At 44.0% G+C, this 27,279-nt stretch overlaps 1 protein-coding gene across 1 annotated transcript in view; it reads right to left on the reverse strand.

Annotated features, from left to right (window-relative positions):
• Positions 1 to 17,555, reverse strand: part of GABRG3 (gamma-aminobutyric acid type A receptor subunit gamma3) — a 342,488-nt gene extending 324,933 nt beyond the window's left edge. The window contains exons 1-2 of the mRNA XM_075737535.1: positions 16,895 to 17,555; positions 13,320 to 13,468 (exon numbers count right to left, since the gene is read on the reverse strand). Of these exons, the coding sequence (XP_075593650.1) occupies positions 13,320 to 13,468; positions 16,895 to 16,947 (202 nt within the window). The 5' untranslated portion in view covers positions 16,948 to 17,555. The remainder of the gene's footprint in view (positions 1 to 13,319; positions 13,469 to 16,894) is intronic.
• Positions 17,556 to 27,279: the final 9,724 nt, after the last annotated feature.

Below are 27,279 nucleotides of genomic sequence, written 5' to 3' on the forward strand. Positions count from 1 at the left end.
CACTGAAACAGCTAGAATTATACTCTGATCACAAATATCCATGCAGGCCAACTACAGGATTTCTGTAGTCCTGCTTTAGAGATGTATGCTGGTGAAATAAACAGTGCCTGAGCTTGAATCCCATTAATATCTGTCAAAATTTTACTCTTGGACATATACAAGCTGATCATGTGTGTAAAAAACTCAATAGATAAATCAGGAGAGTTTTAGAAGACTTTTGAGGAAATGAACAAAGGGATTGTTATACAATTTCACAAGTCACGTAGGGAAAAAATCTGCAAAAAGTTCCTGATGTTTTATTATGCTTATTTAGTACTCTAAATTATCCTGTCCTTTAAAATATCTCTTAATTTTTGATAGATGTCTGCTATGCAGAATTGATGCTTATTTCATGAATGAAACCACTTTGCTTCCTACAGAAAGCTTCCTCCACATTTGAAGTGTGTCCAAATAGCATTTATGTTCCTGCACAAATCATAAATATTTAGAATTATTTTTTGAAGTTTAATGTTTAGAAATATTTTTATTGGAAGCTCATTTAGACATGAGTAGAACTAGCTGAGCTCTCATAAATCTTAAAATCAAATTAAAATTATTTTTTGTGGAGAGTTAACCTTTCTTACATTGTTCAAGCAACTCCCAGATCTAAATTATTCTGGTTTTACCCAAAACGGCGGTGGTAAAAATGTTATGGATCAATATACACGTATTTATAGAAACAAAGCAATTAGCACTAGATTTTTAGAAGGCATGCAGCCACATAACAAAGACATTATGAGCTCCGTTCCAGAAAAACACAGCCACTGCCCAAGTTCCACAAAACTTCTAAATGCAAAAGACTAACAAGATTTGCTCTACTGTAATGAGATATTTTTTGAAATTACTCTATAATGATATTTTACATCATCTCATTAGCACATAAATTGCTATTTTTAAATTGGGATAAAGCTGTAATAAATCATTACACAGTTATCAGTAACCGTAGTAGTAGTGATTAAAGTGTTATTGTTTACTTTGCATTAGTGATGATGACTATTAATATTTTCCTACATGACTTTATACGCAACATCTGATTACCTGTTTGTTCCTGTAAAACAAACTGCTATGCTAACAAGTCACTTCTCAGGGATAACTGTGGTCAGCTAAAACTTCTATATTTCAGGACGAATTACCACATTTGAAGAAAGATATAGTAACAGGAAGTATTGAGTCACAATCCCTGGAGGTATTTAAAAGATGTGTAGATGTGGCACTTAGGGACATGGTTTAGCGGTAGACTTGGCATTGTTAGGTTAACGGTTGGACTGGATGATCTTAAAGGTCTTTTCCAACCTAAGTGATTCTATGATTCTATTCTATGATTCTACAAAGGTCTCAGTGAGAAAAATAAAAAAGACCTATTCTTCCTGCATAGAAGAGAATGGGCTTGAACAACAGATAGAGGTGAAAGCCCTCCACTAGCTACAGCCAGAGAAACTCTGACAGAACTGTCATCCCTATGCTTTAGGATCAAAATACCAAAATGGGACTGCAAAAGGATAATAGAAAATTTGGTGCAGACTTAAAAGAAAGTTTGGATGACAGCAATGCCAGGATGAGAACACAGTCTTCTGAACAGGGTATTTTATTCACCTGCTAGGTGTTATTGCCATTCTGCCCAGGAGTGTGAATGACAGCATGCACATAAACGGACTCCCTCAATTAACTACAAATTACTTTTATTCTTCATATTCCACCATCACCATCAATCAACCTTCAGCACTTTTATCCTTCATTTACCTTTCCCTAATGCACAAGCGGTATTTTTTCCGGTATTATGTTGTTTGGGAATAAAAACTGTAGTTCTTAATGGTTAGGCTGATGTTACAATCAATCCCTAAACTGTCCATTTTTACTTCACTTACATTCACAGGAGAGGGGAGTTCCTATGTGATATCATTAGACTAAACAATAATAGAATTTGTTCCTGCAGAGTCTAGCAAGCTAGCTACCAAGGTCTGGATGAACAATAGCAGTCATAAGAAAACCATATAATTGCCAAAAAGAGTAACAATATTTTAAAGGAATATGTGCAGAAAATTTTCCTTGTTTAAAGATGACAATAATTTATTAGTTTGTGCCACAACCTCAGAATGGCAACCATAGCACTGTACATCTGCCCAATTTACAAATACTTGCTCAGAACTCTCTTTAATTAAAAAAAAAAAAGACTTTTAAATACACTTCTACACTTGGAAGAGCCAGCATAATCTAGATAATCGCCGAAGGAAGGAAAGACAAGAAAGGTATTTTCTTATGTAATTAATTCCTGACTCTTACCTAACTTTCAATCTGTAGTGTCCCAAAAGTGTGTATGCTATACTCCCAAGCTCCTCTCAGATTTCATAGGTGAAGTTATGGAAAAGAAGAGAAAATAAGAACTAGCAGCTGCTACATATAGTTTTGGATCTGACAGTTTATATTTAGTGTGAGTTTGTATCAAGCCATTTCAGCAAGTAAGCACTGTTAGGAAATAAAACTCTAAATAAGAGTTACCTCTGTAAATGAATTATTTACATTCACAAAGAGAAGGTTGTATTGTAAGGGACACTGCTGCTAAGTACTCAGGTAAAAGGCCTCTCTCCAACGCAAAAGTAGTACATCTTTGTCAACCAAACAGACTACATGCAAGGCATAATATTGCAAAGATACAAGCAGCTCCTTAGAAATGAGACAAAAGAGCATTTTTATCTGCAAAGAACTGTATTACTTGGGTTAAATTATGAGATTAGTTTCAGAAAAATAAAGTACTTGAATACTGAAATACTTCTATATAATGAAGTACCGTAAGCTTCAAATTAAAGTGCTGCTTTCCATTATTTGATTTAAATTAGGTGTTCAAAAATAATGAAACAAAAAAATCAAAAATCAAAAATCAAACCTGCTTAATAATTAAAAAAAATAAAGTCACATTCTCTTTTTTTTTAGCAGAATCATTAAATTGGAGGGCTTCAGGGTCACCGAATTGGAATAGAACTTATCCATGTATTCTTTTAGTATGACACATTAAGAGTTTTATCTGAGAGAAGGATGATTAAAAAGTAGGGTGCTTCCCCTGACAGTTGAGAAACTGTGAACCAAACCGGGTCAGAAACCAAAGTCAGAAATTCCCCTTCACTCAGCTCCATGGTTAAGCGATTAGAAAAGCAGAATGTAGGCATGGAAAAAATCACTGTCAATAGCCAGAAATAATCAGAAATGTTCCCATGCTGGATTTTGAAAGAGCCTATTTTTGATGCACTATACTGGCACCAGATGAGCATTAGGTGCAACGAACCTATTTATTTATGACACGTTTTAAAACTCAAACATGGATCACAGTTTTCAAAATCTAAATCTGGGTCTTTGGAATGGCCCCACATATTAGCCTTGCTATTAATATTCCAGAAATGTTCGTAGCAAAGTCTGCAGAAGAAAGCATCAATTACTGAAGATGCTAGATAATTAGAACTCCTGCAGACAATCAACAAATCCCTTCTATCCTCCCACCTAGAACAAAGATTGTTCTTGTTTGCATTGAATAGCAACCTATTCCTCAGGAATATTCCTCTCCTCACACAGGTGTGCTTATACATAGTGCGTGGGAGATGACTGGCACTAAAATATTCTTCATATTTACTGTCTTACTCATGGAAATGGACAGTTAATGGGTTTCCAGTTCGGTGGCTGAATCGAAACAAAAGTTTTCTGAAATAAAGACAATCCACTTTCCTTTAAAAAAAAAAAGAGAGAGAGAGAAAGGGAAGTATGAGAACAGTTAAAACATTTCTTTTTTTTTTCTTATGATCTTTTTCAGCTCCTGAGCTCTTACGATATTCAGCCCTGTTTCCTAGCTGAGTCTTAACCACAGCACTCCGCATCCTCACTAATGCGTTATTCAAGTTTCTTCCTCCATATAAACCTAAATTAGACTAATCTCCACAATCGTCTTCAGTTCCCAGTACTACAGAAGTTGGATCCAGGACTAGGGCTTTTCCTTCCTGAGTGCTGCCATAATACAAACGGAAGTTACTCCCTCTCTCCTTCCCATTGTGTAGTAGCTTTACACACTGGTTAGCTCTCCAGGTACAACTGTTTGTAATCAATCTCTAAGTGACAACTGCCTCTCTCACTACTTCCTGTTATGTCTGTCATTGCCCCTCGTAGGCTAGCACAAAAAAAAAAAAAAAGACTTACAGCAGAAAGTAGTAATTTGACCTTGCATGACAGTTTACAGCTTTCTCTGCACTATGATCTGGGAAACATTTTGATCTGTGAAGCAATAAGCAACCCTCTGTCACCACATAGGGTGAAACCTTGCTGGAGCTAATTTAAAAAGTATCAGGTGTAGCAATCAGCAGCTAGCAAAAATAACTTGACAGTCACAGTGGTAAGAGCCTGTGGTGCACTTCAGGGTTCATTTCTCTGTGGCCTGCTAGGAAGGCAGGTCAGACAGAAGAAAGGTTGTGATACAGTTTCAGAACTCAAGGTTTTCATTAGGATTGTGCTTGAAAATGCACATCTTTTGAAAGCAACAGAATAAATGTTGTGCCCACTCACCCAATAGATCTGCTCCTCACATACACGAGGAACTGCTTAAATTTGTTACAGAGAGAACTTTTAACTGCTTTAAAAGAGAATAGCTGTTAAACCCTGCCAAGCCAATACAGTAAAGCATGTCAGCCAGAACGTACTCTTCCGTGTTTGCCAACACAACGAGCCCACATATTTCTACCAGCTACACTTGCACAAACCTACTTAAGGTACTGAGAGTTGCACAGCTGTTTGTGATACTGCTCTCATCTTCAGAAATTTGCCTAATGGTTATAAAGATAGCTGAGGAGCAAAGAAAAACAGTTGGACTCTCAAGACAGCTAGAACTGTCAGAGTCAGAAGGTATATAGGCATTAAATTAGGGGGTGTATGTACATAGAAGCATAGAATCATACAACGGTTTGGATTGGAAGAGACCTCAAAGATCATCTAGTTCCAACCCCCCTGCCATGGGCAGGGACACCCTCCACTAGACCAGGTTGCTCAAGGCCCCATCCAACCTGGTCTTGAACACTTCCAGGGATGGGGCATCCACAGCTTCTCTGGGCAACCTGTGCCAGTGCCTCACCACCCTCAAAGGGAAGAATTTCTTTCTAACATCTAATCTAAATCTACTCTCTTTTAGCTTAAAACCATTACCTCTTGTCCTGTCACTACTTGCCCTTGTAAACAGTCCCTCTCCAGCTTTCTTGTAGGTCCCCTTCAGGCACTGGAAGGCTGCTCTAAGGTCTCCCCGGAGCCTTCTCTTCTCCAGGCTGAACAACCCCAACTCTCTCAGCCTGTCTTCATAGGAGAGGTTCTCTAGCCCTCTGATCATCTTCGTGGCACTGCTGTGGACGTTCTCCAACAGGTCCATGTCCTTCTTATGTTGGGGGCCAGAGCTGGATGCAGTACTCCAGGTGGGGTCTCATGAGAGCAGAGGAGCAGAATCACCTCCCTCGACCTGCTGGTCACACCTCTTTTGATGCAGCCCAGGACATGGTTGGCTTTCTGGGCTGCAAGTGCACATTGCCATTTCATGTTGAGCCTTTCATCAACCAACACCCCCAAGTCCTTCTCCTCAGGGCTGGTCTCAATCCATTCTCCCCCCAGCCTATAGTTGTGCTTGGGATTGCACCGACTCACGTGCAGGACCTTGCACTTGACCTTGTTGAACTTCATCAGTTTTCACGGGCCCACCTCTCAAGCCTGTCAAGGTCCCTCTGGATGGCATCCCTTCCCTCCAGCGTGTCGACTGCACCACACAGCTTGGTGTCATTGGAAAACTTGCTGAGGGTGCACTTGATCACACTGTCCATGTTGCCGACAAAGATGCTAAATAGTGCTGGTCCCAGTAGCGACCCCTGAGCAATGTCACTCATCACTGGTCTCCACTTGGACATTGAGCTGTTGACCACAACTCTTTGAGTGTGACCATCCAGCCAATTCCTTATCCACCAAGTGGTCCATCTATCGAATCCATATCTCTCCAATTTAGAGACAAGGATGTTGTGTGGGACAGTGTCAAATGCCTTGCACAAGTCCAGGTAGATGACATCAGTTGCACTTCCCTTATCCACCAACACTGCAACCCCATCACATTTGTCAGGCACAATTTGCCCTTGATGAAGCCATGTTGGCTGTCACCAATCACCTCCTTATTTTCCATGTGCCTGAGCATAGTTTCCAGGAGGATCTGCTCCATGATCTTGCCAGGCATAGGGCAGGGCCTGACCAGCCTGTAGTTCCCTGGATCTTCCTTTTTTCCCTTTTTAAAAATGGGGGTTATGTTTCCCCTTTTCCAGTCAGTGGGAACTTCACTGGACTGACACGACTTCTCAAATACAATGGATTGCTTAGCAACTTCATCCACCAGTTCCCTCAGGACCCACGGACACATCTCATCAGGTCTCATGGACTTGTGCACCTTCACGTTTCTTAGATATTCTTGAACCTGATCTTCTCCTACAGTGGGTGGGTCTTCATTCTCCAGTCCGCACCTTTGCCTTCTGCCGCTTGGGTGGTGTGGCTAGAGCACTTGCTGCAGAAGACTGAGGCAAAAACTTCATTGAGTACCTCAGCATTCTCCATATCCTGGGTAACCTGGTCTCCCATTTCATTCCAGAGAGGGCCCACATTTTCTCTAGTCTGCCTTTTATCGCTGATGTACCTATAGAAGCTTTTCTTGTTGTCCTTGACATCCCTGGCCCAATTTAATTCTATCAGGGCTTTGCCTTTCCTAATCTGATCCCTGGCTGCTCAGACAGTCTCTGTATTCCTCCCAGGCTACCTGCCCTTGCTTCCACCCTCTGTAGGCTTCCTTTTTGTGTTTGAGTTTGCCCAGGAGCTCCTTGTTCATCCATGCAGGCCTCCTAGCATTTTTGCCTGACTTCCTCTTTCTTGGGATGCATCACTCCTGAGCTTGGAGGAGGTGACCCTTGAATATTAGCCAGCTGTCTTGGGCCCCCCTTCCCTCCAGGGCTTTCTGCCATGGTACTCTACCAAGCAGGTCCCTGAAGAGGCCAAAAGGCGGCTCTCCTGAAGTCCAGGGTAGTGAGCTTGCTGTGCACCCTCCTCACTGCCCTGAGGATCTTGAACTCCACCATTTCATGGTCACTGCAGCCGAAGCTGCCCTTGAGCTTCACATTCCCTACCAGCCCCTCCTTGCTGGTGAGAACAAGGTCCAGCATGGCATCTCTCCTTGTTGGCTCCTCTATCACTTGGAGAAGGAAGTTATCATCAACGCATTCCAGGAATGTCCTGGATTGCTTATGCCCTGCTGTGCTGTCTCTCCAACAGATATCGGGGTGGTTGACATCCCTCATGAGGACCAGGGCTTGTGAATGTGAGGCTGCTCCTATCTGTCTATAGAGGGCCTCATCCGCACAGTCTTCCTTGTCCGGTAGCAGACTCCCACTATAGTGTCCCCTGTTCCTGCCCTCCCTTTAATCCCAACCCCTAAGCTCTCATTCAGCTCCTCATGCAACCGCAGGTGGAGCTCCATGCTAGTCATTGACATAGAGGACAACACCCCCCCCTCATCTTCAGACTTCAGTGAACTTATTTGGGCTTATAAATACACAGTAAATACAGGGGACCACCAGAGGCTGTACAAGTATCTAGAGGATCCACAAGGAATCTTGTTACTGCAGTATAATCAAAGAGGGAAAAGCAGGTATTAGTGGTGAAAGCACCTCAGAACACAAGCTGACAAGCTTTCTTCAACATGTGCAATTGAGAGCCTTCACTAATATAGTGATACATTTGAGAAACAGAGGATGTAAACATGCAATACAAATTATCCTACTACTTTTTTCTACCCTTTCAGTGAATAATACCAGTAAAATCAGTATTATTCATGTTTGTTCTGTCTCTCCCATAGTGCTCTTGCCTCAAGTCTGATTTGATGTCAGCTTGACTTTTTTTTTTAACAAAGTAAGAACGTACGCAGCTTAGAAATCAAGTGCTAGAAAGTATAGGAAAAATAAATTAATATGATAAACTACCACATTTATACAAGACTTCTATTGCATTAAAAATCGAATTAAGTCTTTTCAGTCCTGGCTGACCATTATATGAAGTATCAGTTGAAATACCTGCTCTCAGGTAAGTAACTCTCACGCACAGGAAGTTCTGTCTTGTAACTTTCTATTCCTTAATTTGGGTTTTTATCTTATTTTAACTTAATTTCTAATACTTATGATCACACTCTACTTTCAATTTCCCTGGATAGTTTGAGTCCACTAGAGTATAGTCCCTTCTAGTTGGCTTTTCTCCTATCATCAGCATTATTTTGCTGAACAAAAATCTCTGAAATAGAAATTAACTGAAAGTATTAAAGTTTCCCTAGCAGAGTATAAATAACTGCAAAGATCATTGGAACAGCCTGAAATGCAGGGGAAATAATACTTTCTATGATTTTTTAGGCATTTTTTAAAAATGCTAAACCAGAAACTCATCACTTTCCTACACCACTTGCTCACATTAGGAACACCATGGGGAAAGGTAGTGGAATGTCTGTTTGTACCTAACAAGTGTGTGTAACTCCTTATTCTAGTCCTGTTGTGTTCTGGGGAAGGTATTTCAAGGAGCTGGGGAAAAGGGTAGGTGATCACAGGAAGGCTGGAGAGCAGCTGGTCAGACTGCAGGATGTGTGTTTTAGAATATCATTTGCACTTAAATTAGAGTGCTGAGGTAACTGCTTGTTAGAGATGGTGAGGGAACAGTTTTGTTCTCTAAAAATCACTGGTGAAAAAAAATGTTTTCTTTCCCATTAGCAGGTTGAGATAAAGAGGGAAGCTTGGAGTTTAGCTCAGCTTATGAACTGATCTTAACATTACTATTGCCTTGTCATCACTGAAATTTTGACCCGCATTAGTTATTGCTTCTTAACGAACAAGAGGCAAAAAGATCTTTTCTTTGAGGTAAGCAAACCAGCTACTGAAAGCCATTACTTAAGACATAATGGCCTTCATGCTCTAAATGCGTACGGCAGCTCTGAGCCTGGTCTAGGGTGAGATTTTTTTTCCCTCCCACTACTAGTGTCACATTTCAGAAACCTTTCACACACTAACTGTTTTGATGGGTAAGGTAACTTTCACAATGAAAGAAAAAGATAGCATATTATATTCCACATGTAAAGCTCACTCAAGGAATGTGATTGGCAAAACTTCCACTTTGGAAGAATACTCTGTTACAAACTTTCTGTCTGTTTAAGGCAACCTACATTCCATATGAATACAACACGAAAAAATGTAGGGTAATAAAGGTAACTTAATTTCCAGGACTCCATTGTGGACTAAGCTATCCGTTAAGGAAGGTGACAGGTAAGGTTTCATTAAAGTAAACTGACTTTGAAGGAAATATGTTTTGTCATGTGCTATTTAATTTACCTGTGGTTTGCTTCATTTTTTTTTAAACTTAACTTAAATTTTAAATCAGTTAATCAAAAATACAGCAATGGCAAAAAAATGGTTTATTAATAGAACCTAAGTAAGACTGGGATTTTTCTAGCTGTAATTATCATCATTCTACCCTGTGGCCTGTTGGTTTGCCTATTATTTTTTTTCTCATTTTATTAATAACGAAGAAGTAAAATTTCAGGGCCAGAACTTAGTCCTACTAAAAGTTAGGACTTAAGCCAGTGAACCACTCTTGCAGGATAGTAAGCCTTACTGCACTTAGAAAATGTTGCGTATCCATTGAACAGGTCTTCACTTCAAAAGACTTTGAAACAAACTCCAAAGTACCTTCCAATGGAAGAGATTTTAAGACCTTCATAGTTCAGAAGGAGTTTACTTGTTATCTGGGACTGGCACCTTTTATATCATGTAACAGACCCACAATTATCAGCCCTATAATTGTAGCTGGTAAAAAGTAGGTGGAAAATATGCTTTGTGTCTGTAAAACACTTTTCTTTTTGATCTAATCAGTATAAACTGTTCAGTGTGAGGTGCTTTCTATTCTTTTTTTTTTCCAATTCCAAACAGCATGTATGTTCTGTGGTATAATGGCAAACTGCCAGATGCCACCATTAAAATGAAAACCCACACAAACTGTGAGATTTATGGAGACAAGAACTCTGCCAAGTGTGTGGCCACAGGGGATGCAGTCAGACATTCCCCTGCTAGTAGAACACTGCTTTGTGACCAAAGGCCCCTTTTAGCTAGACAGGTCCTGTTAAGGTGTTAGGTTGCTGATAGCCTTCATAGGTAACTGCCTGTACTGCAGAGTGTAGACTGAGCATGTGATTTGACTGACAGTCATTTTACATGAAAGCCTAGGTCAAGTATAGGCCAGCATAAGAAAAAAAGAAAGAAAGAGCAAATCCTGGCCTCACATCTTAGCATTGACCTACACACTCTATACAGTGGTTTAGATGGGCTGGACAGGGGAGGAGGAAGGAGGGTGGCTGAGTGTCTGTTCACAGGAGTTCATTCACCAATGGATATACTCCTGACCTGGAGGTGACGTGATTTCTGAAGTACTCAGTGCCCATAGTGTGGCAAGTGGCCACTCGGAATCTGCCTGTACAGTGCCAGGTAGTACCTGGACATACCTGAGCTAGCCGAAACATCAGCTGCCCTGGGAAGGATGGAAGAGGATAGAAAAGTCAACCGCCTGGGCCAGCATGCACTTTAAAACCTTCTATTTGTCACAGTCTTCTCCTTCTCCCCGTGGGCTTTGGCTTGCAAAAGTGTGTTCCCAAGTGACCTGAAAATCACAATCCTAACCTCTGAAAGTGCCAAGAAGTCAGTATTTTTCTAGGCTTTTCTGACTGCATTCAGAGAGAAGAAAATTTCTTCAGGAGCATTGCTAAAGTTATCCACTGTTAGAAATACTAGCTTTGCAATAAAGGATTGGAAAACGGAGTGAAGAGCAATGTAGCACAAACTGGTGAGTGTCCCCTGTCCTATGGGACAGCTGATTTGCCTACAGGCAGCTCTGCACAAATGTAAAGGCCCTAATGAGTAGCTTACTGCATGTTAGTCTGGGATTTTATTTATTTATTTATTTATTTATCCTCACCGTCTCTTATTGTCTGCCCTTCTGCTTGATTCTGAGAATTACTTCTCTCCTCCTCCACTGGTTCATTCCATGCTTTCTATAAATTCCAAAACATACATTTTCTTATTGTATGCTCTATGTTACCTGGTCCACTACTTTTTTTCCTAGTGCTTTAACTGATATGTATTATGCTTTAACTGATTTGTATTAATACTGGGACCTTCAGGGCAGGAACACAGTTCAGTTGCCAGGACAAGCCAACCATCTAGTTTGGAGGATAACGTTCTCCCAGATGGAAAGGAAGATGTGCGTGTGTGAGGCATCAGCCAGCAATTTGGGGAAGTTAGATACAATGCTTGATTCTCTAACATTCCCCTGGTGCTCTCCTTGACAAATGCAGCAGCTCCTCAGCTTCAAAAGGGCAATATTATTTATCTGCATCAAAGGTAGGAGAGGAGGGAAGAGGGACCAGGGAAGGAAGCAGAGGTCTGAACAACACTCAGCTCAAGTTCTGTAATAACCAGATTCCTATCAAAGAGAAAAATGGCCTAGGACTGAGATGCTTGATATAAATAGATAGATGTAGTTGAGAACTGTAAAATCTCTATTTGGTACGATATATAAGGAGCTGTGTAATTTAACTCCTTTCTCTAAAACAGGATTTATGAAAGTTTTTGGAGAGACAAAAGGAATTATTCTGGCAACAATGATTTTCCAGTGCTGTAGGATATGTCTGACCTCTACTGATTTTATGGCAACTGACATGGGGACTTTGAATGATTACTTTGCCCCATATAGTCATAACATAATTTACTCTGCCTGAAGTCAGTGATCTGAGGACACAGTCTACAAAGTAAAATAAAAAAATTGTCTGAGAATGTCTTCCAGATGTTGATATGGGTGGGGAACTGCATTAAAGCACTTCTCCCTCAGATATTAAAGATCAGCTAAATCCAGTATGACAAAGTAGAGAGAGAGAGAGATAAATGTCACTCTGTTAAAAACAGACACAGCTATCAAATATGATCTTTGTAAATACTATGGAAAAGTAATAGCTATGAAAAAAAAACCCCACCAAACCACAAAAACTTTCTGTCATACCACAGCATAGTTTTTTTTTCTGGAACTGTTGTACTAATGTGTAGCTATAAGACATTAATAATTATAACGGTGAATACATACAGATGGCTCTTACTTCCCTCTAAACTCACCCAAAGGGATCACCTAGAAAGTATATCAATACACGTGTCATCGGCAAATGGTAGTTTCACCTATAATCAGTGGTAGGAATTCTCCCTCTAATCTCTGCAAAAATTTAGGAAAAATAAATTATATTGTGTGGTTGTTTTGAGCTTTCCCCAGTCCCAGTTCATTCTGAAGTATATACAAGGTGCAATAAATGTAAATGACAAATTGTCTCTGATTTCTGTCATACAAACTTACTGTGAACAAACAGAACAGCAGTTGTGCTATAGCCATTCTGATCTAAGGATGCAAACAAGGCAAACAGGGCATAACCACAAAATGTAAAAAAAATACTGGTTTGAAACACACAACCTCAGTATACAAATTAAAAAAAAAAGCAAAACACAAAAAAACCCAACCAACCAACCAAAAGAAAATAAAATAGCTCCAAATGGTTATATGCGGGTATTTACTGGCTTTTATGTAAATATTATACCTGTATGTAGTAGTACTGCCCACAGGACACGTCCATTCTATCAGATTTCTTTTGGAGATAAGATGTCCGCTTGTTTGGGAAAGAAAATCTCTAGAGTTCCCCTATGCACAAGCAAATCCTAATGCCACCTTCTCAGCACTAAGTAACGTAACTTTTGTGATCACATTTTTTGAAGGGAGTAGATGCATATTCTTCTCTTGCTGTGTCCTACATTTTGTTTTCAGTATGCTGAGTTTTTGATTGCTGAGGAGCCTGAGTTTTTCATATGCATGGATTAGATGACAAAAGAGATTAGTGTGTTCCTAACTCTGCCCAAGACCTGCTGAATACTTTAGAGCTAGCCCTTCCATATGTCTACAAAAACTCTGTACAAGGAACCAGAGTTTAGCACCCTAAGATACCACCACATCCTCCCATCAGAATTAGCATTTTTTAAATACTGACTTGGAAATTCACCTCAGCCAAAAAAAATTTAATCTCCACTTTCCCAGATATTTGCGCACACTAACCAAAATAGAACATAACATCTTCTTTGCACCCATAGATGCTTCTCCTCACTTGTGCAGAAAGGAGTACTTACTTCCAATATCTGGCCGTAGCTTTTTGTCATACTCTCTCAACAGCTTGTTTAGTATGAGAGTCACATCTGTGTCTTGTGTTTTTGGAGCTAAAACCCATTTTTGGTTAGTTGTTCCATCTTCATATTCATCCTCTTCAACCTTTCTAGAACTGGAATAACAAATCAAACAAATAGTTATTATTTTGCATAACTAAAATCTGAATTTATATGCTGGGTAAATCTCCACACTTATCTGAAGAAGTTTTAGGTATCTCCCTTGGCTTTGCATCTACCCAGCCTTAGGCTGGGTTTGCAACAGGATGTTCCTATTAACAGTTGTTGAGTATCTGTAGATGGGTCATGATTGAGAATTGTTTAGAAATTGTCTTCTGCCAGTGTCTCAAAAAATTATACTCTGGGAGTTAATACAGTTATCAGAGTAGTATTTCATATCCTGTATTTTAACCAACCTGTCCGAGTAGTTAGTTTACAATATACTCTTATGAAGAGCGAACATCTGCAGTATTATTTTATTAATACATCGAGACAACTGATTCATCTCTTGCACAAAGGCTAATAAGAGTATTAAAAATTCAGATCTTTTAATACTTCCTGATCATTTTATCCTATTAATAAATTATTATATTCTCAGTGCTTGAATTTCAGTGTAATGTATTACAAGGCTTAGAATTAAGAGCTTGCTCCTTGAATTTAAGATGGATTATCACAAGCACACAAATACATTGCATAAATTAATCTGAATTTCCCTGTAGTTTTAATGACATTTTTTAAGAAACACAGTACTACTGTGAAACAGTTGCGACTTCTTTCCTTCATAAATGGATTATTTTTATTTTAAGTGTATGCTAATACAAATGTGGTGAAACTACAGTTTGCCCAGAAATCATAGCTAGAGCTATTTTCACACAAGACTAATTTAATTTGTGTGGCTTTTTGTTCATAAACAGTAAAATGTTGAAGATGCATCTTTTGGTATCTTAGAAACCAAATCTGTTTGATGTGTCTCACTGGAGAAAATCTATGACAGTTAAACTGAGATGAAGTTATCAGGAGAAAAGAATCTCAGTGGTGGAGCCTACAGCAGTAATCATGTGTTGCTTCAACCTGAAATCGCCATGATGATACAATATCATTTCACAACCTTTTTACACAAATATCAATAATTACGCAAGGTGCAAAGCAATGGAGGATCAGAGGCACCAGCCTTGCTTATTCATGGGATACACTACACACATCAGAGCAACCTCCTTTCTCTCTCTCTCCCTTTCCTTCTCTCCAAAATGACACTTGTGTCTTTTAAAATATCTCAAATGTCCAGAAGACTTGATAGACACTCTACGGTAATAGGAAAAAAAATGAATACAAGTGTAAAAATTTAATCACAGAGCATCATCATCCCTCAACTTTGCTTGTAGACCACCATTCGAGCATTTAATGAAACTTTTAATTGAAACTGCTCTACAGCCAATACTCCCCTAAGGATTAGCCATGAATCACTTAACATGACCTCACAAATTGCGAGTGCTCTGGGTACAATTTCTATATAAAAATAATTTTGAAACCTAGCCCCTGAGGATTTTCTACAGAGAGAGCTCATATAACCAAGTCGCAAAAGTAGAGAAAACTTAGGGGAAATTTTGAATAGACAACCATTCCTTCTCTGTTAGCGAGCTGTATTTTTTTAAAAAAACTTGATTTTTTTGTATAATTCACCCAAATGAACATTAAAAAATCCCAGGAGGACTTTTGAGGGTTTTCTTTTTTTTTTTTTTTTTCCTCCCTCAGATTCATGACAAGCCCTATGTTTTAATACTGCAGTTACAGAACCATTCTCAAAGGAGGCACCGTCTCCAAACATACGTGGTTGGTATTTCAGAGCTGAAACGCTGCAGTGATGCTGAATTGCCGATAGGAAAGGAGCACAAATCGCACGTCCTTTTCTACTGCACTCACCACAACTTTACCGGAGGCATTCAGACTGCACGTGGAAATGAGAACTGAGTTCAGGTAGGATCATGATTCCCATTTCAGAGAGCCGCTTCTTTAAAACAATCACTAACGAGAGTCTAAGCACTGGCAAACCTTTTAAATCCTCTCACTCCAGCAGCTTGTTTCCTAGAAAGTACCTCTGAACCATGCAAATTCCTACCTACCTTCTAGACTAAGATTGAGAGCAGAAGAGGTTTCACAGTGGATCAGACTAATACATTAGACATTTTTCCAAGGTGTTTTTTTTCTTCCTTAAGAGTTTGTTATTTCTCTTCCCTTCCTTGCCTCTACACAATTAAGCTCCTTGAAGGCACTTGAGGTTGCATTTTCATCTGTAGCCTTCCTTAGTGGTGACTGCCAATTCCCAGCATATTCCTGCCATCCACAGAAACAAGCACAGGATGATGGCAGACCATTCTCAAATGGGCTGCACACCTTCCCCAGACTCCTCAGGGGCCACTAGTTTTGATCCTGTGAGGAGACAGAGGAGGCAGTGCATAAACTGCAAAGGAGGAAGGCTGCAAAACCCTGAGAGGTTGTGGGGAAACCGTTTACTTCCTGCAACACGTGTGTCCAGGACTGGCTCTGGGGGCTGGCATGAAGCAGCCTCCAGTTCCTGTGGGGACTTGGGGGAGAGGTGCCACTCTGGTTTGGGGCAGGCTGTGGGGAAGGGAAGGGAAGGGAAGGGAAGGGAAGGGAAGGGAAGGGAAGGGAAGGGAAGGGAAGGGAAGGGAAGGGAAGGGAAGGGCCTCTGAGCACACCCGCAGGGGGAGGCTGAGGTGACACCTTTGCCTGGGTTATGTGGGGGCAGCCTTTCCTAGTACTCTGGACAACCACCGGGACGGAAGGCAAGACTGGTGCAAAGGGTCACAGCTGCAGCTACCGGCTGTCCCCCTCTGGCCCCTCACTACCCGCCGTTACCGGAGCCCCGCCGAGCAGACCCTTCCCGCCCCTGAGGCAGGGGCCAGGAGGTCCGCGGCCCGGCCCAGCCCGCCACACGTTCCCCTCTTGGCCCCCCTCCACGCCCACCGAGGCACCAGGGCACCCCCCAGCACCCCCAGCTGGTCCCGGCCGCTGGGCTCACCCTTCCTGCTGCTGCCCTCTCCCTCCTCACGCCGGCCCCGTCCGCGGGGTCCCCGAGGGTGAGACGCGGAGGGAAGCCGGGGCTGCCGCCCGCCCCGCGCCGTGAGGGGAGCCTGGGCAGCGCCAGCCGCCGTCCCGCGGAGAGCCGGACCCTGGCAGCCGCCGGAGCGGGAAAACTTTCTGCCGGACAGAGCCTTCGCGGGCGACCTCCGGCTTCACTCGGGGCCGGCAGGGACAGCGGCGGGGCCGCCGCGCCGGCAGCGGTGGCAGCGGGACTGCAGCTGTCCGGGGAGCCAGGCCGGTCCCGGGGAGGGAGCGGGGGAAGCCGCGTTTGGGAATAAAGCCCCGGCACGGCGCGGAGGAGGGAGGGAAGAGTCCGCTGTCCTTCCCAGGCGCCGAGTATTTTGCAAACTCCGGCGAGCGGGACTCCGGCCCGCAAGCCCCAGTGCGAGGAGAGAGGAGAGGAGAGAGGGTGTGGGGAGGCGAGAGGAGTGCAGACTTACCAGGCGTGAAACACTGAGAGGAGGAAGAAAACCGGCAGGAGCTTAGCGGACATGATCTGGGCAGCGCTGGCCAGGTGAGAGGTGCGGCAGGATGAAGGAAATGTTGCAGGAGGTTCACATGAAAGGGAGAATGAGGCAATGAGGTGAAGCTCTTAGCGTCTCTTCCTCCGTATTCTCAGCTTTATACCCTGAAGAAAATACCCCCTTTCACACCGCTCCGGGAAAGGAGGAGGGAGGCGAAAAGAAAAAAAAAAAAAAAAAAAAAAAAAAGAAGTGGGACGAGGGGGAAATCCCCAGCGGAGAGCCTGCCAGGGCCAGGTATAAATCAGGCTCCACGATCTGACAGGTGTTCAGCGGGCACCGAGCTGCGGCGCTTCCCCCTTTCCTGGCAATCAGTTGCCGGGAGCAGCAGCGCGGCTCCTTCCGCTCCCCCGGCTGGCGCTGGCCGTGCCCCCCGGGCTGTGCACAGCGCTGCGGAGCCCGGGCCCTGCCGGGCCGCGGGCGCCGCGGGGTGGGGTGGGCCGAGCCGGACGGAGGGCGGGCTGGGGCTGGGGGAGAAGGGGCGCACCTTGCCCCCCCGCTCTGCGGAGCGCCTGGCCCGCGGCCAGCCCCGCAGCGCGGCACCGGAACGCTGCCGGGGGCTGCCCCGCATCGGGGAGCACCTCGTCCCGGCTCCCTGCCCAACAGGTACCCGCCTCGCCGGCAAGGGGGGGGAGCCGGGAAGTGAACCCTGCCCCCGCCCCGGCGGGCGCACACACACACACGGGAGAGGGGGAGCAGCGAACTCGCCAGCCGCAGTCAGACGCCAGCCCGCAGCGGGGATATCTCCCCGCCGTCACCAGCCCGATGCCCCCGAGGGGGCTGCGGCGCCCGGCGGGAGCTTTCCCCCCGGCGTTTTGGGGGGTACCCCCAAACCCCACACTCACTTGCCAAATGGGGCCCCCAGGGCGCTGGAGGTGCTCTCTTCAAACGGAGGGAGAGGGGTCGGAGCTGCTTCTGGTGTCGGGGTGGTCGGAACCACGGGCATCCCGATGTGCATACATATAGACGCGGATCCATGTAATCGGTACGGCTACAGAGGGGGATCTACAGTACAGTCTTCCACAGACAAATAGACAAACATACACCACACAGCGTGTTTGTGTATGCTTCTGTATCTAGCTGTATGTATTTAGAAGTTTGCATGCTCTTTACGAATGTATGGATACACATATATGTGCATAAAGTGTGCCTGTAGAATGTATACACAGAGAAGAGAGAGATGCAGTAGACCGAGCTACGTGGATTTATGTGTATACTGGGAACTTTAGAATAAATGAGGATTTTCTGCTGTGAGAACTTAGAAATGTGACAGCAGCCAAGTGTATTCAGGGCAAAAATAGTTTGGGTCTGGACATCATGTGTCTTTCGACTCCACCAAGAACAGCACAGATGTGATTTTTAGCGATTTTTATTCTCTTCAGGTGTGCAGAGTTTTGCACCAGGCGTCAGGGTAATGAGAATATTCCCCTTTGCTTTCAGAATCGGAAATGACAAAATTTCACTTACATGACGGTAATCTGGAAACAAAAAGCTCTGCTAAAGGTGATCGTTTTACTGTGATCAGAAATCTCGGAAGCATAGATCTTTGCCTTAGACATGATTTCAAGTTCTGGGGGAGTCGTATTTAATTATGGCATTAAAAAAAATAAAAAAAGTTCTGCTGGAAGATGCAATCTTGCTTTTAGAATAACTCCTACATGATGCCTAGAAGAGTTGGCTGGAGAGAGTTCTGTTACCGAAATTATTTATTGAAGGAACGAGACAGCTTAGGGAAAATCCGCTGTGAGCCAGGCAATTAATTCCCAGTCATGCACTTTAGGCTTTTTTTTTTTTTTTTTAACCTAAACGTGTCTTTACTAGATTATACAACAGTTCTTTCGTGTTGACTTTGGCTAATTGCAGTTGCTGTGGATTGCTAATAATCACTTGTTACAAGACTTGTGCTCTTTTCCGTCGCCAGCAGAGAAATGCAGGTGGACTCCAGACCGCCTGCTGCCTTGAGAAAATAACGGCCGGAATATCAAAGGGAAGGGAAGGGACGGAGGGAGCTCGGGGGTTGCCTGGATTTCACCAGAAATAGCTGTGTGAAAGAGCACATTCCTTCAGGTTAAGCAGCAAGCCGATCCGCTGCTGTGAAGTTTGCAGAAACACCGGCGCTGTGGGGCGTGCGGGAGGCGGGACGGGGCGAGCGGGGGAGCTACGGGAGAAATTCCCGCCGGTGCCGGTGAGTCCCGGCGGCGCCGGGCTCTGCGCTGCCGCCGGCACCGCTGCACGGCAGCTCGCTGCGGCCAAGAGCGTTTTCAGGCACCCGAAGGTTTTCTGAGGCTGGTGCTTAGGGAAACATCACTTAGGGCTCCGAGGTCGCGGTACCCACGGCCCGGCTCGCAGTGCCTGCGCGTTTGGAAACCAAGGACGGGAAGCGCCCTGCGTACAGAGAGGGGGTTCACCATCGCCGGCTACCCCCGCCTTGGCCACATATAGAAAAATGTGTGTATTCACACACACTGTCAAGTCGAATAAATAAAAGCCTCGCCCGTCCCCGGCGCCCCTGCCGGGGAACCAGGCAGAGCAAACTGCTGGGGAGATGCTGCAGCAGCGGCTGCCGCGGTCCTGGGCGGAGCGGGCTGCGGCTGCCCTGGCCGGCGGTGCTCTGCCGGCAGCGGTTTGGGGCGGGGGCGACCGGGCCGCGGCAGGGGCCGCCTTCCCCTCTGCCACCGCCCGAGTGGGCGGCATAAGTAGGCCAGATGGTAGCGTGGCACTAACACCCGGAGGGGAAACACAGCGGCGGCGATTTGCGAAGAACGATGGCGATCCCCGGTCCACCGCCACCTCCCCGGCCGGGGAGCCGCGCCTCCGGCAGCCCTGCGCCGCGGGGACGCCCCCCCCCTCGGCCCCCTCCCCTCTCGGCCGGAGATGGCTTCCCCGCAGCGGCGGCTCCGCCCGGCGCCGCTCCGCCTCTTCTCCCCCCGCCCGCCAGCCCCGTCCCGCCCTCGTCGCCTCCTGCCGCGGCGGCGGGATCCTCTGGCGGCGGCTGCGGGAAGCGCGGCGGGACGGGGCGGGACGGGGTTGTGTCCCCGCTCGCCTCCAGACCGCGACTCAGTTACCTCAGTTCCGCGACCGTGTGCCGTTGCCGGTGCTGCCTGTGGTCATTAAGTCACCCAGCCCTCCGAGAAAACCTTCACAGTGCTAAGACTGAATATTCCTCCCTTCCCTTGCGGCGTGACAGCAAGCCCCAAGGCTCGAGTGGAGCTTTATGGTTCATTAATTATTACCTCCTTCTCCTCAGGCTGCAAGGAGAAAGAAAAGGTGATGTTTAAGATTTTCTTTCTGTCGTCCTCGGTGTCCATGCGTTAATGCCGAAGGAATACTTTAGCACTAGTCTTTGTTATACTTCATGGGATGAGGTATATTTCGGTCATTTCTACTTTTCCTCTTTACCTCATACTCACATGCTTTTCTCTTTTAAGCATGCTCTCTGCCTTTGCTGAGCCTTTTCAGATTGTGTATTCAGGTACGGATCGTGATTATCTGGCACATGCTTTGACAAAAGAACATTTTATCACACCCTTTAATAATACCGAAATGTTTGTAGCCTCTAGCACAACTAAGTGGATCTGCATTTTAACTTCCCTTTCACTGCATTTTCACTGTCTTTTCAAACTGAGGGGGATATCAAAGGGCCACCTTTGTGGTATTTCTTGGGCAGAGGGGGAAGTAAGAGCCTCTGGTAGCAGCTGTGCAGGGAGTGAGTTACGATAAATAAGGGAGGAAATGCAGAGGGAGGGAATGGGGCTCACAGATCAAGTGTCTCACTTGCTAAAACTAGTTGCACCCTTTCTAGCACTAAGGAGATTCCTGAAACTGGGCACCTGAACTTTTCCGTGATTCCGTGTTGAAGCAGAGCCCTCACTGGGTGGCTGAGGCTGCCAGCTACACCACCAGCGGGGCCGGAGGGAGCTGGCACTGCTCCGGGACAAACAGGGAAAGGGCTGACACCTGTCTCCTACAGCTCCTGGAGTCCTCCGGCTGGAGGTTTATTAGAGATTTACTAGAGACTAGAGCCAGTTTATTCTGGCTCAAGGTCTCTGTCGCTCCCACTGGAACCACTTTGCTTTGTACAAATAATTAAATCTCTTTGATGTAGGAAGTTGAACCTCAGAGGTCCGGACATTTTCTGCGTGCCCTCAGCTCTGTCCTTCAGCATGGGCTCACCGCTCCCTTTGACACACGGGCAGGATATGGAGAATCCCTCCTAACGCTGCTGTGCTGCAGCTCTTCAGCAGCTTTGCGTAGGCTTGCTGGCAGAAGCACGGGCAGCGAGAGCAGGCAGGCTGGGGGTCGGATGACCCCTGGGCAGTTGTTCTGAGGTCATCAGTAACACCAGCCTGCAGTGAATGAGGAACTGACCTCGGGTCCACCGAGGCCAAGACTGCTCTGAGTGGCTGGTTCCAGCATTTGTTATTATATATGTGACAAGTTATGCAATATTTTTTGTCCTATCAATTTTTCCCACCTGCGAATGCAACCTATCGTTGTTGGTCCAGTGCATTGCTATATATCGGTATTTCTCAAACACTCTCCAAATTCATCTAACTGAAATGAGTTGGTATCTTCAATCAACATCCTTAATTTCCTTTTCACTTTGTTTTTAGCCAAGGCCAATTTAAAGAGCAACATTTAAGACATGATGACTGTGAGAAGTGATAATTGCTTTTGAGAATGGCAATGAAAAGGCAAATAGTGCAGTACAGAATAGGACACTTACACTTGAGTTTAAATTAGTGGTAATCCTGGGACGATCCTTCAGAAGTCGTTCGGGCTTCATAAAATCTAACTTCCATTCTTTCTGTCTTTCTCAAAATTGAACAAATGCCCATAACAAAATAGTGTAAGATGCAGAATTGGTAAGGTGAGGATGTCATCTGAGACTGTCACTATGTGATGGCTGTATTTGTTTGTAGTGACATAACAACGTATAAAAAGCCAGAAAGAATTAAAGCAATTTGATCAAATACTCCTTTAGAATAATTTAGGTTCCTCTGAACATTTCAATGTCAATTCCAATCTGAGGAGCAAGGATGTTAAGGGAAATACATCCTTATTACAAAGAACGTTATATCCAGATTTAAAAAACAAATAGCTGTGCAAGTGCTACACTCATCTTGCCTGCATAAACTGAATAGCAAAGCAGTTTCATTCAGTTTTCTTGAAAGTTTAATTTATATGTTCAGCAAGAATTTTTGAAAGACAAGATTATTTCATAAAATCATTTCTTTCTCAGTTTTGTACAAATATGTTTAGTTATTCCACAGAGGGCATATTCCATTTAGAAAAAAGCAGAACGCAATTCTAGATAACAGAAGTGGGCTAAGCTTTAGAAAATACGCTGTTGCCTAAATTCATCCTTGGAGTAAGCTGGCAAAGCTCAAACATCAGAAATGAAAACCTTTTCCATTGTATTTGACTTGTTCTTTCATTCTTAATGGGCGCAAGTGAGGAAATTTGGCAGTAGAACAGCACACACTTACTCTCCAGTGCTGAATTGTTGTAATTCACTTTTCAACTCTTTTTTCTTGAAAGCATACAGAAAAAAAAACAATGATGACAAGCAATTCCTATTTATTCCTGTCTTTGGCCATGACTAAGCCGTGAAGTAGATGGGCCCCGCAGCGTCCCAGCTCACCCATACTGGGGACAGTGACACAGCTCACTCCACTCCTGAAGGCCCAGGCTCCTTCCAGGAAAAAACAGGACATTGAAGCACATCCAGATACCATCCCACCCCGGAGCAGGACAAAGCCAAGGTGTTTACTTTGAGCGAGAATCTGGGAAATGCTCCCATCTCCCACAGTTCAGATGCCATCGATGAGTAACGGTCTCCCACACAAACAGTTCCACTGACTGTGGAGAGATTTAAATTGTTAGGTGTTAGGTAGTGTGAGGCAGTGGCATTTAAGTATTCCAGCCTGGAAGAATCGATGAGCTTATTGAAGCATCTCCCAAACTATGGGACAACACCTACGGCTCAGGCAAGAGCACACGCTGCGAGGTGGCTGCTTCTTCTATCGCTGCAGTTCTCAGCAAGTATTAGAAGTGTGTAGGATTCTCCAAGAAACATAAAATAGTTTCTTCAGGAAACTTCAACCTGGTTTAGCAAATCCATGATGACAGAATGAGCTCTAATCGTTATTTTCTGCCTTTACCTTCAAAGACAGAAAGCAACAGTCAATATAAAGGGAAGTGATTTATGTAAAAATGTCTGCGGTGGCAGGTAATTATCAGGTCTTCTACACATCAGGTAAACTTCATAAACTGTTTACAAAAAAAAGTAAAGGGCCTGATCCTGTGACCATACGACTCTACCGTTTGCAGGTAGTTCTGTATTCAGTGAAGACAAGGAGACTCTCCACGTAAGTAAAACTGGTCAGATTTAGAGGTCCTGGCACTGAGTACCAGAAAATGGAGACCAGAAAATGATGCTGAGCCATGCAGGGTAAGAGCCATACTTGGGTGTAAGCAAACAAAACAAGCACAGAAAACCCTCTGAGGCAGGCAAAACGGCTCTGAAGATGATGTTGTAAAAATGGTTCTGAGTTTCTCATTCATGTAGGGAAAAGCCTCACACCGGAGGCTTTTTGTGGAAGTTTGAGGAAAGTGCAAAGCAACTTAGAATCATAGAATCATAGTTTGGGTTGGAAGGGACCTTAAAGATCATCTAGTTCCAACCCGCCTGCCATGGGCAGGGACACCCTCCACTAGACCAGGTTGCCCAAAGCCTCATCCAACCTGGCCTTGAACACTTCCAGGGATGGGACATCCACAACCTCTCTGGGCAACCTGTTCCAGTACCTCACCACTCTAACAGTAAAGAATTTCTTTCTAACATCTAATCTAAATCGACCCTCCTTCAGCTTGAACCCATTACCCCTTGTCCTGTCACTACATTCCCTGATAAACAGTCCCTCTCCATCTTTCCTGTAGGCCCTTTCAGGTACTGGTAAGCCGCAATTAGATCTCCCCAGAGCCTTCTTTTCTCCAGGCTGAATTTTTATTTATATAAAATTTATTGAACTTCTTGTGATTCTTTCTTGTTTTGGGATTCATCTGTATTCAGACATTTTACCATGCGTGGTGTCCTCTGGAGGTTCACAGATTGCTCATAGTATTCAGCAGTGTAGTAAATACATCCTCCGTATTGTCCCAGAAGCACTCTGGTGTCACTTTCACAACTACTCTGTAGCCCAAGGTCTGACTAGTCACTCCTGTGCTCCAGCCTTCTCCTGGACAACATTTGCTGAGTGGCTGTATGGGGTCAGGACAAAACTCTGGACAGCACGGTATCCTTCCTCTGGAAGTGACTAGAAGCAGATGGTTTTTGGGGAGAGGAAGAGGACATGTATATACGATATTACTCCCAAGTACTCCTCTAGAAATCAGCGTCTCAGAATCCTGATATAGTTTCAGTCTATTCAGAGTTTTGTGCCAAAGTCCCACCCTCCAGATTGAACTTGAATCCACAGAACCTGGCTTTGTTCAGTGACTGACCCATTAGTTCCTTAATCTTTGGAACATCATTGTTCAATAACCGGTTTTATTTTAAAATCCTACAACTACCTAATCTTCCTGTGGGAAAAAACTAGAATGTTTAGTATCTGAGGGGAAGAAGTGTTAAGTAATACTCTTATTAACAGAATCCAGTGTGTCTTTTCCAATTGCAAATACTATGATAAAAAAAATGTGTGCTAAAAAAAGTTTGAGCCTATGCCACATGTAGGCCATGAGAATGGTTGAGAAGAGATTTGAGCTTATGAGTACTGATACGTACCCGCCAAAAACATGGTAGTATGTGCCAACAGCATGGCAGCATGGGATCATGGGATCAAAAAAAGGGCAAGTCATCACGTGGACTATATCCTGATGGGTCCTTGTCAGTCCACCCATCATCCTCAGACACCTGGTTGAGCAAGATTAGTTTGGTGCATTATGCTTGCAAGAGTTACATCTCATCTGTTATTCTGGTGAGACGAGAAATAGCAAGCTGTTAGTGGATTCATTCCTAGCAAGAGGCTTTGTCCAGATGTGTTACCCAGAACACATCCATCTGCCAGGAGTGTCAACAGCAAACCCTATCATCATCAACCACAGGAAAAGACTTGAGGGCAGAGAAAAAACACTCATTTGTGGGGCTGCAGGTGGTCTCCCTCAGGGACTAACAGGAAGGCCCTACTGTGCCGCCCATTCCCTGGTCACTTTGCCTTGCTGTGGGAAGAATGCGCACCCGTATCAAATGGTTACAAGAAATGTTCCCCAGGTGTGCACATCCTGAGTAAGAGGAATTGTTATGTCTGCTAGCTCTGACAGCATGTTGGGTTCACCTCTCCTTGTCTGGATATTTAGCCTCCAGGGACCTACCACTGCATTTATTGTACATCTCTATGGCCATAGGAAGAGGCCGAACTGGGAGGGTCTGTCTTGCATATGCAGAATGATCTGCTCCCCTCTGCCAGTCACCAGGTGTTTTCAGCTGTTTCAGTGGTGGTCAATGAGTGAATCACTGGGGGCATTCAGTACAATGTGTGTGCACTTCACCACACTGCGTCCCTGTTGGACTTGGCGAAGCGATGTGCTCTTCACTGGGAAAACACAAGGTCTTGTTGGCAGGTTATTCCGTTTGGTGGGAATAACCTGCATGCAAGTAAAGAAATAGCCATAGGATTTTATAAAGTTTTGCATCCCAATTGGCTCTGCAATTTTTCACTGTTTTCAATCCCCAAAGGGCTGGATTCATTGCATTCAGATACCACCATCCCATTTTTAAAAACAAAGAAATGATGAACAAGGAGGCATGTGGCTGCTCAAAGCCTATGTGAAAACAGAGATCCAGATCCTCACCTTGGCTCAGGACAGTACTGTAACTAAGAGATGGGCATGCCCCTCCCTTGCTCCTCTTCATCAGCTTCCAGTCACCTGCTCAGTCCTGTGCCTTCTGTGTGGCCACTGAGAATTTGCAAATTGCTAATTCCACAACATTAAAAGAAAAGCGGCAAAAAGGAATAGGTCTGTGAGATTTTTTTCTGGGCAATGTTTAGGAATGAAGGGGATGAAGAGAAGACACACAAGAAGCCCAGACAGCTCCCCAGTCCAGGACCAGACCCTCCCCTCAAAGTGAAGCATGGAGTCTCCTCTGTCCCAAACAGAACATGGGGCTGATGCTGCACAGCAAGATAGCACTTAATTCTGAAACATCCCGATTCACGGTCTTAACTCAGTATGTACCTTTCTGGGCAACAGTGAGGATGTGTCATGCACACACATGTGATCGAGTGCATGCATATGTGCTTTCCAATTAATTCTTCCAGCTCTTGTGGTGATTTTTTTGGTCTCTCTAAAAGGGTAACCAGTATAAGAATGACATTTTCAATCCAATGTTGAATGCATTTTTTATTTAAACATTAAGATTAAATTACAAAAGCTTCTGGAACAAAGAAAGGATGCCAAGGAGGAAAGAGCTGAAAACTCAGATTGCATTTTCTCATTCATTGTGAAAGCAAAACACATTGGCAGCAGCAAGGCGTTTTATAGAAAAGTTTCAGATGGACAGTACAAAGACCTTTCTGTCAATATTGTCACTGAAACACCTTGCTGTCATGAAGCACATCTTTTTTTCTGATCACACTTCTTAGAGTTGGCTGATTGGTTTTCACTGTGGGAAACAAGTAATAATTATTTCAGAATTACTGTAATTCTTTACTGTTAATCTCTGCTAATATAACGCAATCTTCTTCTTGGGAAAATGTCCAAATGTCATTTACTTTACCCTAATAAAAATGTCTACTGCTGTTGTTAAAAGTTTTATTTGCACAAGTATGTTCCTAATCTATGTGAATTTCATGCAATATATCTCTACTTTTTGGAATAAATACTGAGAATAATTCGATAAAATTCTTTGGAATGTAAAATCCAAACAAACTTCATATTTTCTTTTAAGGGCAAAATCCCATCACCTTTATTTACACAAGTAGCATTCTGCTCCCTATGTTATTTCACTGCAAGCTACAGGCTCAAGCAGTGAAAATCAGCATAGGCCCATTAGGATTTACTGCATTCTATTAACTTTTAATGAAAATTGGGCTGAGCAGTTTTATCTGTGGAGTAATGCACTACCTATAACCAGTAAAGGTGCTCAAACATAGCCCTACGCTTAGTAATTTGGCACATCCACAACTGGCGTTACTCAGTAACCTATCAGATGACAATAGTGGAGCTCTTCTGTAAAATATAGGTTAAGCCTACATTTGTATGACTGTACATCTGAAGTATAAAAACCACGATATGTAGTACAC

The sequence above is a fragment of the Balearica regulorum genome, chromosome 1 (assembly GCF_011004875.1).
Source record: "Balearica regulorum gibbericeps isolate bBalReg1 chromosome 1, bBalReg1.pri, whole genome shotgun sequence".
Lineage (NCBI taxonomy): Eukaryota > Metazoa > Chordata > Aves > Gruiformes > Gruidae > Balearica > Balearica regulorum.